The 15,681-nt window shown below is 36.5% G+C and overlaps 1 protein-coding gene across 2 annotated transcripts in view; it reads right to left on the bottom strand.

Annotated features, from left to right (window-relative positions):
• Positions 1-15,681, bottom strand: part of LOC110037198 (WD repeat-containing protein 11-like) — a 124,592-nt gene that overhangs the window by 36,473 nt on the left and 72,438 nt on the right. For both annotated transcript variants that reach the window (XM_020741783.1, XM_020741784.1), the window contains one exon: positions 12,814-12,974. In XM_020741783.1, the coding sequence (XP_020597442.1) occupies positions 12,814-12,974 (161 nt within the window). The remainder of the gene's footprint in view (positions 1-12,813; positions 12,975-15,681) is intronic.

Genomic DNA, 15,681 nt, shown 5'->3' with positions numbered 1-15,681 from the left:
TCTAAGTCTCTTACTCCCAGAACCCATAATCTAGCCTTAGGAGTTCCTTGTTGACCATCCTAGCGAACTAGTAATGGAGCCCACCTCTCGTAGAACTTCAAACCGCTTCTTGACTCATTTTTGTGAAGAACTCGCATTAGTGGTTCCAAGCACTCAACTTCTAGTTGCAAGGACTAAGATCATGTAGAGGACCCAAAAATACGTTCCTACAGGATCGTACGACCTTAGGTGAACCCTCGGTGACTCAGCAAAACACTCGCTACACCACACACGATTTTGACTTAAATCGACTCGCCCGTCAGCGAATTCGTCCGGATGACCCCAGATGACGAAACAGACTACGCCGATGCGTCCGGAACGTCAACTTTGGCTAGGAAGGACACCCATATCATTTTGGTTACACGTGCGCATAAATGATACGGAAATCGATGCATTTTTTTTGCGGGCATTTTTCGCGGGCATGGGCCCGGGCTCAACCTAGGTTCATTTCGAGTTTGACTTGGGCTGAATATAGGTTAAACCCGGGCTAATTACTTCAGCCCACAAATTTTAAATTTTAAATTTCAAATTTCAAATATATCATTAACTCTACATATAATGAAAATTAATTCTTTTCCAATTAAGCCACCTCTGCGCATGGAAGGTAATGATTTCCCCGCCCAATCTCCTGTAACGTTCCTTTGCAATTTTCCGGATACAAGATCCCACTGAAAGCATTCGCCTTCCTTGAGAGCCTGCCTTCTTCCTCCCCTCTTGGTACGATTCATCTCCTCCGTCTCCCTGTTCTCGCTCGACCAAACCGAAGCAGCAGACCTCGTCCCCGCTCTCCGCGTCGATCCCGCACGCCTGCTACGACTCCATCTTCCTCTCAAGACGAATCTGGGCTCCTCATTCGACACCTTCCCCCTCTCTCGACCACTGCCCAACTCCCTCTTTATGCTCGCCCACCCTCGCTCACCTTCTCCTCTCCATTGTGTCGAAGCTTTCACTCGACTCGACTCCCTCTCCTACACCGAAGCTCTCGCCTATTCCCTGCACCGAAGTTCGCATACTCCCTGTACCGAAGCTTCGCTCGCCTCTCTCTCGCTCACGAAAAATCTCGCTCACCGTTCCTAGCATCAAAATCGCTCGATCCTGCTCTCCCTTTGCGCTTAACAGCTCCTTTCTCCCGCTCGCCCTCCTCCTCGCGCCTGCTTCTTCGCTCGCAGTCCCGCTCTCAAGAGATCCCACTCGCACTCGACAGCTCCTCTCTCCCGCTCACCCTCGTCGGCCTCGACGGCTTCCTGCCCGCTCGCCCTCTCCTGTCTCGATCGAAGCCCCGTTCGCCTCTCGCCCGCACCGAAGTCGCTGGCCCTCCTCTGTACGAAGCCGCTTAGCCTTCCCGTATACGTCTGATTCGCCTCCCCCTGCTCTCGACAGAACCCCTTCGTTCTCTTTCGAATCTCTCTGTGTCGATCGTCTGCCACACTTCGAAGCACAGGTTTGAACTCCCTGATCTTACCTTCTACTTTGATTATTCCTTTCAGTTCACCACAAACTTTTTATCGAAGTATTTGGTTCTAACAATTGAAACTTTTTGAGCTTATTGCATGCTACTACTACTGTTCTCAAACTTTTGTTATATCAGTTACTTCTCTGCATATTTTAATTGTGTACTTTTTGCTCTTAATACCTGAACATTTTAGTTGTGTTAAATAATATTCTAATTTTAATGTTGTCTTCTGAAAATGAATTGCATAGTTAGAGAGAATTATGCCTCCACACCTTAAATTATTTGTTATTATTTCTCCAAAACTAACTATGCCTTGCATTGGACGAAGCCTAGTTCAATTTGATTATGTCATATGGTCTAGATAATGTCTAAGTTATGAACTGCTCTGTTTAGGCAATTTTTTTTACAATTGTGTTGTTGGTGTACAGATATTTCTTCTCATGCTTCATAGCTTCTATCATTTCATTTTTTATCAGTTTACTGGTTAAGATAATTTAATAACTGTGAACATGTTATTTTTGATGAACTCATACTTCAACTCTTGTTTGGCAACTGGAAGTGAGCATGAATGCATTTAACCAGTGATAGTAAAGGTGATGACAAGAGTCTTCTTTGATGTGGTTGACATTATTGGTTTCCATTATCAATTTGCTAGAGTTATCATATTTATCTTCTTCAGTTCTTACATGTCACAAGATTCTGATGCATTTACTTGCTTAACACAAGGTTTCCACTTGTATACATATATAACGTCCAGTTCTTATGAGTTTATATGTCCCAAATTTGGAACTTATATGCTTGCATGTGTGAAAAAAGGAATTCTTCCACTGCATACTATACATTATTTGTGGATGGTTTAAACATTATTTCTTAAGGTTTGGTCTACCTACTGTTTTGGGGGTATTAAACTCATCATTTGGGTGTTGTTTTAATCACTATTTTGGGGGCATTAAACTCATCATTTGGGGGTTGCCCTTGCTGGATTCTTTCACTGTTTTTGGGAGTCATTTCGGGTGCCGATTTTGGACTGATTGCCCATTGTATAGAGCTGTTTGAAAGTGTCATTGTGGGTTGTACTTTTTGGTTCCATTTTGTGGCTTTTGAGCTGCACTTTGTTAATTTGTTTGGTGGCTTTTTGAGCTTTTTTTTTTTACTCTGAATTGTGAAACATTCGGGCCGATCAAAACACTGTTTTGGAACAAATTTAAGCACTCTTCTCGAGAGCCTATTTGATTTAATTACAGTTGCTGAAAGACTTTTAACGCTTTTAGGTTGATTCACTTGTTATTTCCCCATTAGATTTGTTAGTTTTGGAAGTGGGTCAACTTTCTCTTTTTGTTTGTTTTGTTACATTTGTTAAATGGTTAAATCGAAAAGTGAGAGTTTCTGATTTAATTATTTGGAAGACACTTAGAAATATTTGAGGATTAGTTGAAAAAACACTAAATTCAGGGTAGAACACCGTGAATCACTTTAAGCAAGAGAGCCCATCCATCTAATCCTCAGTATAGGTTTCCTAGACTTCAGGAGCACGCCCTAGGTGAGAGCCCATCTACCTAATCCTCAGCATGTAACCTCCTAAGGCTTTAGGAGCATACATTAGGAAAGAGTCTATTCACCTAATCCTCGAATGCACAGTAAAACTAGACACTTGTGTCCGTGACATTCTCCTCCACCCAATCACGTGACGCCCTCGTCACGGATCGACTCCACCGAGGGTCCCACTTGAAATCCACCTAATCCTCGGCGTAGACCTCCTGGATTTTAGGAGCAAACCGTAGGTGAGAGTCCATCCACCTAATCCCCGGCATAGACGTCCTGGATTTTAGGAGCACACCCTAGATGAGAGTCAATCCACCTAATCCTCGGCGTAGACCTCCTGGATTTTAGGAGCAAACCGTAGGTGAGAGTCCATCCACCTAATCCCCGGCATAGACGTCCTGGATTTTAGGAGCACACCCTAGATGAGAGTCAATCCACCTAATCCTCGGCGTAGACCTCCTGGATTTTAGGAGCAAACCGTAGGTGAGAGTCCATCCACCTAATCCCCGGCATAGACCTCCTGGATTTTAGGAGCACACCCTAGGTGAGAGTCCATTCACCTAATCCTCAACATAGTCTTCCTAGATTTTAGGAGCATATCTTAAGTAAGAGTCCATCCACTTAATTCTCAGCATAGACTTCTAGATTTTAAGAACACGCCCTAGGTGAGAGTCCATCCACCTAATTCTCAGCATTAATTAAATCAACAGTGAAATTCCCGCAATGACTTAACCAACAATGAAACCCAGTGCACCGGGATTTGAGCTTGAATATTACACTCAAATCCTCCTACAAGCAATCGGGGAAATTTCTTAACGCCGCATATGGATCATCGGACTATGATAAGTCTAGGGTCTGGGTGGCGAGGGCGATGACGACATTGCTTATGTGTGCTTAAACAAGTGATACGAAGTGGAATTATTAGAATATTATCTCCTACCTCAATGACCTTCTATAAGAGAGAGGAAAAGATCGATGATGTTATTCATCGACCCTTGGTGGGATTGTTGCCCCGATGCTCTTAGGTTGTCAGTAGTTCTAGCACGATTAGAGTGACTAACCTGTGGACTACACGACTTTACAAAAATATTTACGAAAATAAAACAAAATCTCTTTTGCATGTTAAAAGGAACTCTGCATAAAAAAAGACTTAAACAACAGCTTTTGCATGAAAATCAAATAATTTTTCTATGAAAATTTATAAAAGCTCATGGTTAGTCATTTGGGTTGAGGTTAAGAACTACCTCATGTAGATTGTCGAGTTGGCAACTCTTGCTCAAGGTCGGGAAGCACATAGCCCAGCTCTGAGCCCCCACTTTTACCAATGTCTTATACCCAGTCCTGATCTGTCATATGTGGTTACAGGTTTCTTTTGCTCGTGATTTCTACTACTCGTTTTTATGACTTTCATGCTGGGTTTTCTTGCCTTATTTATTTTTCTTGCAAGTATGTTTAAATATGTTGCAAATCATACTATGATCACAATATTAATCGCAACCAGTAGCAGATGCCCAAGTACGCTTTTATAGTTTATCTACAACATTTTACTTTGCTGCACTTTACTCTTTATTTACCTGCAATTTGACTACTCTGCATGCAAAACCAGAACTGAAACCAAAACCGAAACAAAACAAAACCAAACTTTGACACCAAAACTAGAAACATAAACCCCAATCTCAAACACTTAAACCCTGGAGCTGTCACGACGACAGGAGCTTGGAGCCAACTTTGTGGACAGAACTTTGTGGACAGCACGGCGAGGAATTCAAACCGAGCAGCAAGAGGATCTTCTTCAGCATTATCCCTTCCTAATATAATAACAACTTATGGGACTTCGAGATAGTTTGCCTAGCGCGACGTAAATCCTCACATCTTCTTTAGGCTCCTGTATAACCATGTTGTGCAGTGTAAGTCCTAACGCGTCTTAGGTTTCGAAGTTGTCGTGTGACACGACGTAAACCCTAATAAAATTGGCAGGATTAAACATTCAAATAACATCTTTTCTAAAAATGCAGCCACACAGTAGGATAGTTTGGGAAGTCACTGAGGGTTCTCCTCAGGATCTGTGACATCCTCTACCTTTTCTTTTCTTTGGACTCCTGAAATAAATATTTTTATTTGAGCCACTCCCATGGTTTCGAAGTTGTCGTGTGACACGACGTAAACCCTCTTATTTCTGCGGGCTATTTGCACAATCGAGTATTATGCATATGTAAGTCTCTAATTGAATATTATGCAAATGTAAGTCTCAAATAATAAAATTGACAAGATTAAACACCTAAATAATATGATTTCCAAAACTTGGCCGCGCATTAGAATTGTTTGGGAAGTCACTGAGATTTCTCCTCAGGATCTGTGACATCCTCTATCTTTTCTTTTCTTTGGACTCCTGAAATAAATGTTTTTATTTGAGCCACTCCCACTTATTTTTCCACGTCCTATCGTGAAAACCTAAACTTTGGAATTTTTAAAACTAATACCTCTGATCATTATCGAGAGTTCACAATTGACCCCGGTCATTTGAGATGTAATTAACTATAGAGGCTTGCCTTTATAGGGAACTTCGAACCCAGGTAAAATAAACCCTATTTAATCTTTGTATTAGATATGGGAACTTGTCGGTCATACATAAAAGGTTCGCAGACCAAACGGATGTCACAAATCTCTTAGTTTGCAGGATTAGATCTATCGCTGAGGTCTACACTTATCTTTCAGGAGGGTGTAGTATTTGCGTATTTACACTTATCTTTCAGGAGGGTGTAGTATTTGCGGTATCGGACACGATTATGCAAACTATCAGACTAGGTCTCATTTTTCGAAAATTATTTTCAAAAATTAAAAAATACTACTTTTAAAACTCAAACTATATATCTATTATATTAAATTAAATTTCAAAAATTATTTTCATATTCATATTTTCAAATCACAATAAAAAAGTTGACCGACAGGTGAATAAGTGGAAAGTGATGTGTAAAGGCGGAGGAGGGTGGGAAAAAAATTTTTGTGCAGATAGAGTTGAGCATATGTGGATGCTAGAAACCCTAAGATAGGATTAGGGTTAGGCTAGCTTTGATACAATGTTTCTTAGAAAATCTAACTTTAGTGCTTAAACTTATTCAAATAATTTTCTAATTTTTACAGTGAGTTAACATGATCTTTATGCATAATGTAGAATTTATTTTGTTGATTTTTTTATTAATATTTAATTTACCTGAGTTAACCCGAATAACAATAAGAAAACAAATGTTATTATAGAAAGGAAATCGGTGATTACAACCAAACACACTTGAAAGAAAATTATGACAAATACAAGCAAACTCAACTAAAGTGTATAAGGGATAGTGGTTGGTTTAGTGAATTTGATGGTAAGATGGTGGTTACGTGATTGTGGATGGTTGTAGGAGGGGAAAGGGGGAGTTAACCCAAAAAACAATAAGAAAACAAATATTATCATAGAACAATCACGTAAGATAGGACAAGGGTTAGGCTAGCTCTGATACCAGAGTTAACCCAAACAACAATAAGAAAACAAATATTATTATAGAAAGCAAATCAGTGATTACAACCAAACACACTTCAAAGAAAATTATGACAAATACAAACAAACTCAACTAAAGTGTATTCCAAAGGATAGTGGTTGGCTTAGTGAATTGGATGGTAAGAGGGTGGTTACGTGGTTGTGGGTGGTTGTAGGAGGGGAAAGGGGGAGATGAGGTTAGCGGGAAAGTGGGATTGGCGGTTGGTTGCAGGGTGGAAGTGTGGTTGGTGTTTGCTATGGAGATAGAATTTATTGTGGTTGCAAGGGGTCTGGTTGCAAATGGAGTGAGATGGGCTGGACTGTAGGGAGGTTGACAGATAACAGCGGCAGGAAGTGGTTTTGGAGGGCAGCGACAAGGAGGATTCTTTCCGATGGTCTGCAGCAAGGTACAAGACAACGACAATGATGAGGAGGTTACGGAGAATGACAAAGTCGATGATAATCACCATCTCGAAACGAGATACAGCCGGAGCACCGCTCGTCCTTGGATATAGCCCTAGAAGGGAAAAATGTGAACATCGACATATGTCCTGACTGAAAACACAAAACTGTCCTAAAACCTAAAAAAACCCTTTCCTAATGGGCGGCAACTCTAGTTCATTTGGACCCCTTTTCCTTCCTAATGAGCTAGTTTAGCCACTCTAGGCCGGTTCAGGCAAGGAAAAAGCCTTGCTGATTCAAGCAAGAAAAAAGTCTCGTGTTAGAGGGGGATCCACCACCTATTCCTAGGTGCTACAAACACATCACTTGCAAAACAAAGAAGTTACAACACTCCAGAAAGCATAAATTAGAGAAAAATCTCTAAAACAAATAAAATCAAGCTAAAAATCCAAACAACCAGAATACAACCTATATAAAGGTTAGAAAACAACCTAATGAAAAAATAAAGAAAAAAAAGAATAAAAAAGGGGAAAAAAAGGAAGGAAACTTGTTGTAAATACAAAATAAATAAATAAAAATATTTCCTGGGGCCCATTACTCCCACGGCTGCTGGATCTTCATCAAGCGAAACCGTGGAATCGCGCTAATCACGTGTCAATGCCAGTAGCCAATAGTTGTGGCATTAATTCAAATTTCTTCCTAAGGTAATAACATCGATTTCCACCACTAACCTAGCCATTGAAGAGCTAGAAAGTCTAGAAGAAATACCATCCAAAGTATTTACTCAAAACTGAATCAAGAGAACAAAATGGATTGGTTGGCGTAGTGAATTGATTCAAGAGAACAAAATGGATTGGTTGGCGTAGTGAATTTGAAGATGTGGAAAATCAACCACTTTACAAAATGCATTGGATACCATCCACATAGTATTGATCAGACCACGACAAGAATCCACAAATCCAACAAAACAGTCCTAGCAAAACAGAAATCAATTATGAATCTATAAGCAATCTCCATAGCCCATATTTGGAAGACCATAGAAAAACTTGCCAGCAACTGAGAAAAAAGATGAAATGCTAACATAGAGATTTTCCCATAAAATATATCAATAGAAAGCCATTGAGCCTACTAGAAATAGATAATAAAAGGAACCATAGTAATATATCACACCACACTGTCATAAAAGCACCAACGCCAAAAGAGGAAACATGTCACTATAGCAGAAGCCACAAAAGAGTTGTTATTAGAAGGTGTCATTAGCGAGTTGCAGGAGGGCCCTTCATCATAGCAACAAGCCAACGCTATGGATAATTTAATGAGCTCCTTACTTCCAGGGAAGAGCAAAAAAAAAAAAAACTTTTATTTACGCCCTATCCCATATCCCAACATCGCCTTGATATTAATTCTTGATTAGATTGCATATGCTTAGTTAAGCATGCATTCTCTCACTGTGCCATTACCAAGCCTTCTTCTGTAATATTCATCCCAATTTATTTACATCCACATACAAGGGACCAAATAAACTTTTTCCTTAAGATGAACAAATTGCAGCAATAGAGGAATCAGAGTTTAAAAAAAAATGTTTGGCCTTGATCCAGGTAAATGTTCATCAAAGCTTGCCTCTTTTACTCTAAGCCTATTCTGTAGTTCGGCTCTCTTGATTTTCAAAAATCATCATGAATTCAACGACAAGGTCCTATCTTGTAGCATGTGGCTTAATCCAGCCCACAAGTACTTATTTCCAGTTTACTCTTTCTAAAGGATTGGTTCGCAAATGAATCATCGCAGCGCCCATTCTTCAACATTACTGCTTCACTTAGCAACTTAACGAGAGAAACAATAATGGAGTACTCAACAAGATTACTTTCAAACTTTTTGCAGTACATAACAAGATTGCTTTTAGCAAAAGAATTTAATAGCACACAATTCTGATCTTAATTTACCTTGGTGCGCTGGTTGGGAATACATAGTCAGACAGAAGAGGGCCCAGGTGCTTCTGAGGAAACGAGAGTGTCATGAAGAAGCTCCTTCACTCCATTATTACAAGCTTACAACTTTCGCAGGCAAAGGAGCTCCTTCACTAACTGATGTCCGTATCTTGCACGAATTGGCAGAAAAAAAAGCCAACCACCTTGCACTATGTAGCAGCTTGATAGATGGGAAATACTATACGAGAGGTCCTCTATAAAGCCCACATAGAGAGCTATTAAAGGAATTATTCACTAATTTTTAAATGATTTCTGGCATTGCCCTATAGGATGAGCTGTAAATTTTCAACATTTATTTTCTTATGATAAATAAAAAAAAAAGTACCGAGCTTACAACAACCTTCATTTTCCACCAAAAAATAAGATGCTTGAAGCCTAACTTTGAATTTTATATAGTGTCACGTGAATATAAGTTCTCTCACAAATAAATTAATGAAATTAGTAGATATTATGGTTAATAGAAAGATAAAGAGCATATGCACTGAAAAAACTAAATTGGTTGGAGAAAATATTAGGAAGATTAATAACTTAGGTTTTAAATTTTGGTATTCAAGTAGGAGTACTACTAAAAAAGGTGTAAGTGTAATAATAAATAAGAGTTCAAAAAATAATGTTGTAAAAATTAATAGAATTGGAAATAAAACTACAGTTCTGAAGATTGTTAGTAATACTGGGATTCTTAATAGTATAAGTGTTTATGCTTCCCAAATAGATTTGGATATATGTTCAAAAAAAGATTTTCGAATGACCTAAAAGAATTAATGCAAATGATGCCTCTTAAAAAAATAATTTTTATTAGAAGAAATTTAAATTGAGATGTCGGTAGCGTAGTAGAAAACTTTAGAAGCATTTATGATTGTTATGATTTTGGAATGATTAATAAAGAATACTTTAACTTATGATTTTGTTACTGCTACTACTTTATTTAAGAAAAAAGATAAAAATTATTATCGCTTGAATGAATCTAATAAAACACAAATTGATTTTTTTTAGAAAAATAGATGATCAATATAATAAAGATTGTAATATCATTTCGAGACAATTTAAATACCCAACATCAATTGCTAGTTTTGAAGGTTAAGATGAATTGTTATAAGATGAACAATACAAAAAAACATTATCATAACATTAAATGGGGGTACTGAAAATCCAAATAAAATTATTTTTAAGAGTAAATTTCAATATCATAATATTTCGGATGTTCATGAATAAGCTAATACTATGTGGGATAAAGTAACAATTACTATTAACCAAGTTGCAAAAGATATGTTTGGAGAATCAAAAGGAAAAAATTTTATAAATAAAAATAGTTAGTGGTGGGATAATAATATGCAAGAAAAGATGAAAAATAAGAAATTATGTTATAAAAATTAATCCAAATGTAATAACATGTAGAGTTGAAAAAAAAAATAAGATAGCTTGTAGAGAGTTTTAGAGAATATTTTGTTATGATTAAAATTATGATTTAATTGATCTTTATAAAAAATTAGATATTAAATATGATAATAAAAATATATACAAACTTGTCGAGCAACGAAATAAAAAAAATAAGATTTAGTTTAAGTTAAATGCATCAAGGATGAAGAAAAAATAATAATTTTATTAGATGAGGATATTCAACATAACTGGGTGAAATATTTTAATGAAATATTCGATAAAAATCATAAAAATATGATTGACTTTACTAATCTTAATATCATAAATAATAATATTTTTTTTATTTTTACCGTCGTATTAATAAAATAGAAACTGACGAAGCTTTAAAGAAGATGAGTATGGAAAAATAGTAAAACTTGAGTGTTCCAATTGAAGTGTGAAAACGTTTAGATCTGAGAATTGATTGGCTTACTAAGCCATTTAATATTGCTTAAGAAACTAAAAAATGTCAGACAAGTTTGAAGGAGTCTATCGATTCCTATTTTTAAGAATAAAGAGGATGCATAAAATTGTGCAAATTATAAAATACCTAAGTACATGTAACATACATTAAAGTTATGGGAGAGAATAACTGAACATAGGTTACGACGTGATACAAAATTTTTTTAAAATCAGTTTGAATTCATGTCAGACAAGTATACCATGAAACCTATGCATTTATTGAGAAAAATTAGGGAGAACTACAGAGAAAATAAGAAGGATCTAGATAAGAATTTTATTGAATTAAAAAAATCTTATGCTAAGATATCGAGAGAAGTACTTTTGAAATTTTTAGAAGAGAAAGGTGTTTATAATGCTTATATTCAAATTATTAAAGTTATGTATACTAGAGATGTTACTTGTGTTCAAACACAAGAAGGATTGGCCAAGTATTTTCCTATTTCAGTTGGATTACATCAGAGATCGACTTAAGCCAGTATCTTTTTGCTTTAGTGTATCTTTTTTCCTTAGCTATGGATGTCAATACTGGACATTTATAGGAGGATGTACCTTAATGTATGTTTTTGTTGATTATATCCTTCTTGTGGACAAGACTTGAGAGAGAGTTCAGAAGACTTGAGAGAGAGTTCAGAGAGAGAGTTCAGAAAAAAACTTATGGAGGTCAACTTTAGAATCTAAAAATTTTCATTTGAATAGATCTAAAATTGAATGCATTGAATGCAATTTTAATAGTAGTAGATCTAGTAGCAAGGTCGTAACACTTGGTAAACTAAGTCATTAAAAGAATTGAATGTTTTACATATCCTGGGTCTATTGTTTGAAGTGATGGTGATATAAATGGGGATATTATTAGTAGAATTCAAGTTTGGTGGTTGAAGTGGAGGGACGCATCGGGCATATTATGTGATAAAAAACACTGCTTAAACTTACAGAAAAATTTTAAAAACTAATGGTGAGACCTGCAATGCTTTATGGTGCAGAATGTTGGTCTGTAAAAGAGAAGCATTAAATTAAGTGTTACTGAGATGAGAATGCTCAGGTGAATGAGTTGCTTTACACTTAAATAAAATGTGAAACAAATATATCCATGAAAGGTTGGAGTACCTCCAGTGACAGACAAGATTAGAGAGAGTCACCTTAGATGGTTTCCTCACGTTAAATATCAACCCTCTTATGACCTTGTTAGGAGAGTAAATATTTTAAATTTGACTTAGCTAAAGATAGGTAGAGATAGACCTAAAATAACTTGAGCACATTGTATAAGAAATGATCTTAATTTATTATAATTAAATAAAAATATGACACAAAATAGGACACAATGGAGAAAAAGGACTCATGTAGACGACCCCACTTAGTGGGACAAAGGCTTCTTTTTGTTGTTGTTTTTGTTATTGTTGAGACATGAACTGAAGTGAAACCAATGGGAAACTAGTCCTAAGAAAACATTTAAATATCATGTCGACAATTAATATCTATAGATCTATTACTGTTACAATCTCTCACATAGATTCTTGTCACTTGGTATTCACATATTTGGAAGAATTTTTTCTAGATATGCACACTCTAAAAATGTTGAAGTGCATGTTCTAATGCCTCCCTGCATACCTACAGCCCACTCCACCCAAGCCAAGGTGGGTGAACGAGGGGAGAAGATAATATCACCAAAAGTGGACCTTGACAATGGAAAAATGTTCCTCTTAACAATTCCATCCATCTCTTCCTTCAGAACTAATATTGACATGGAGCAAGAAGCAATAAACCATTAGATTAACCAGCACCAAAAATAAAAACGTTCAGTATTGTAATTAGAGCTTCTCAGTTGTCTAGTATAACAGTAAAACAACATAAAGATCCTAAATTAGGTCATGATAATAAAATATCAACTGCGATAACAATTGCAGCCCAACTAACCAGATTAGGCTAATGAAGATTATAAAACAGATGCATTAGGAAAGATGCTGAATGAAAGAATATTTGGTTTAGTGTGAACCTACACGCCAACTTCGATTAGGCGAAAACTGCTATCAGCCCCAGCAATACACAATACAAGTGGTTCATCTCTCTTGGTTCTCATTGGTAGCCAATCAAGTTCCAGAACAAGCGTTCCAGTGGATTGTGGCTGCAGAAGAGCGAAGGCTAAAGGATCTGATGTGTCCTGTAAACAGTTGAGATAAAACCAGTTATGAGTATCAAAAAACCGTTGAACCATTTATATAGAAAGTAGCAATGTCATAACATATCCAAACGATTTACAAAAATTAAAAAAGAAGGTTTCAGGAAGTAAAATAATCATTTTATTCATTAAATTAAAACTTCAGAAAGAAAATATTTTCACTATGTACACTACTTATCAATAATTTATTCTACGATATAACTAGGTCAAGAAAATAACAATGACAAAAAAAAAAGGACCCATAAAACATTAAAAAGTAACTTGCAATGATGATGCAACAAGTTTGATTTTTTTTTTTTTTGGCGGGAACCATGAACATGATTGTTCCTAAAATTTTATGTTTTTTCCCTATTTTTATGGGATGACGTATAACATATAATATTTTATTGGCACAAAAATTAATATGTGATCTTGACTATAAATGCAGATGGAGAAATCTTATTATCAAACAACACTTAAGGAAAGCTCATGACACTATTAGCTGGAAATTTATTTGTCATTAAATCTAGGGGCTTCAACTCAAAGTTTTGCAATTTTATCAAAGGTTAGTTGGAGGGCAACTATTATCATGTGCTCCTTAATGGGCAAGCACATGGCCTTTTCACTTCTAGTAGAGGCATAAAACAGAGGGATCCTCTCTCACCTACTATCTTTATTCTAGTATTTGATTATTTTCTAGATTAATTAATTCCCTGCAGATTTAACATTACTATACACAGTACAAAAATAAGGCTAGAATGGGAGTTAGCCATTTGACCTATGCTGATGATGTGATTATTTTTCACTAATGCTTCCAAATACTCTATCAAAAAAACATATCATACTCTCCTATCATTTCAGGAAGCTTCTGGTATGTGCTTTAATATTGAGAAATGTCGTCTTTATTTTGGGAAACATGTGAATAGGAATATGAAGGCATGGGTACATGAGTATACTGGTTCTGCCATTGTTGATCTCCACTTAAAATACTTAGGAGAAAACAGATGCAATTTCATGTTGTCGTGGATAAAATCAAAAGCAAAATTGGAGATTGGACATTTTTTTTAATTCTTTGGGAAAAGATTACTTTGCTGAAAAGTGTTTCAGGTGTTAAGGATCAAATATGGCACACAACTAATACTTAAAAGGTCTTTTAATAAATTTTTATGGCCTGAGAATCATAAACAAAGAAATCGGGCATACTGAAAGGTGCTATGTATAACTTAAATACAGGTGGGCAGGGATTTTGACAACTAAAGCAGCTAGCTGAGGTCAATTCTATTCTTCAGTGGTTAAAATTTAGAAAAGCTGAATTTCAACGGGCCAAATACATGCAAAGCAAATATTGTAGAAACATTCACCAATTGGAGATTCATTCCAAGATTGGTGATTCCAAAACTTGGAGAGTCATGCTGAAAATATGAAAGACTGTTGAGGACTTTATCCACTAGAAACTTGTGAATGATAGCTTATCCTTTTGGCATGATAAATGCCAGGAAGAAGATCCATCTCCTTGCTTTACAAATGATAAAAAAGACTTGATTGTGGCTGATCTTTACCTTGATGAATGGTGAAAATTGGAGATGCTCACTATGTTAGGTAAGGATAAAAAGGATAAAGCTACTTATATCTCTAAGATTCCTTTTGATAAGTCCCAAAAGAATAAAAATCTGTTGATTGATACTATCAATTGCTCTATTTCTAAAATTATCTATTCAAAACTTTATACTTAGGACAAGTTGGACAATTTGACTATTTTTAGGGTTTGGACTGATTCATTAGTCCAAATTAGCTAAGGTTGACCAATTTGACCAAAATTGACTAAATTAACTCAAATTGACTATTTGGGTCAAAGTTGACCAATTGGATCAATTAAATGTCAATGTTGACTTTATGATCATTATGGTGACCATTAAGTCAAAATTTGACCAGATTAGGGTTTGTCACCACTGATCTGATCATTTAGGGTATTGTCATTGTTAAGCTCCAAAAGGATTGCTTTGAGGGTTATTTCAATTTTTAAGGTTTTAAACCCTATGTATGTTCAAATAAGTCAATGTTGCTAGACCCTTTATCTTAATGATCATATTGATCATTTTAGGTCTTTTAAATGTGTCTCAAAATCTTAAATCGTAAGATTCCTAAAGTTGAGTTTGTTTTATGTATGTTATTTTAAGACCTTCACTAAAAGTGAGGTCAACACAGTATTTTGGTTAGAGGAGTTGCCCGTGACAAGTTGTCTGTCACCAAAACTGAAATCCCGTTGCCCGCTTCAGAAGGTCTTAAATATATTTATATATATATATGTATATATATATATATATTAATTTATATTAAACCTATTTCCCCCTTTCCTCTTTAAGCTCTAACTCCCCTAACACACGCACCCGAGCTCTGTCTCCTTTCCCTCTTTCGTTCGCGTGTCTAGCCCTTTCTCTTTCTCGTTCTCGAGTCGACCAAACTCATTTTCCTCCGCGCGAGGGAGGGTTGACCCCGTTCGTCCTTGCCTGACATGCTGCTGCCCGCGGCCTTCCTTCTCGAAGCGGTGCCAGTCTTTATGTGTCGTGGCTTTCCTTTTCTTGGTAGTTCCCTGGTACATTAGAGTGGCATTCTTCTTCTCCTCTTCCCGATATTTCTCTCTTGGCCACTGGCCTCGACCGCTCGGTCCGAGAGGCGCTGTTGGCTTCGTCTTCTGTAGGCAGGGAAGATC

The sequence above is a fragment of the Phalaenopsis equestris genome, unplaced genomic scaffold (genome assembly GCF_001263595.1).
Source record: "Phalaenopsis equestris unplaced genomic scaffold, ASM126359v1 Scaffold216725, whole genome shotgun sequence".
NCBI lineage: Eukaryota > Viridiplantae > Streptophyta > Magnoliopsida > Asparagales > Orchidaceae > Phalaenopsis > Phalaenopsis equestris.
This window is presented reverse-complemented; position numbering and strand designations above follow the sequence as displayed.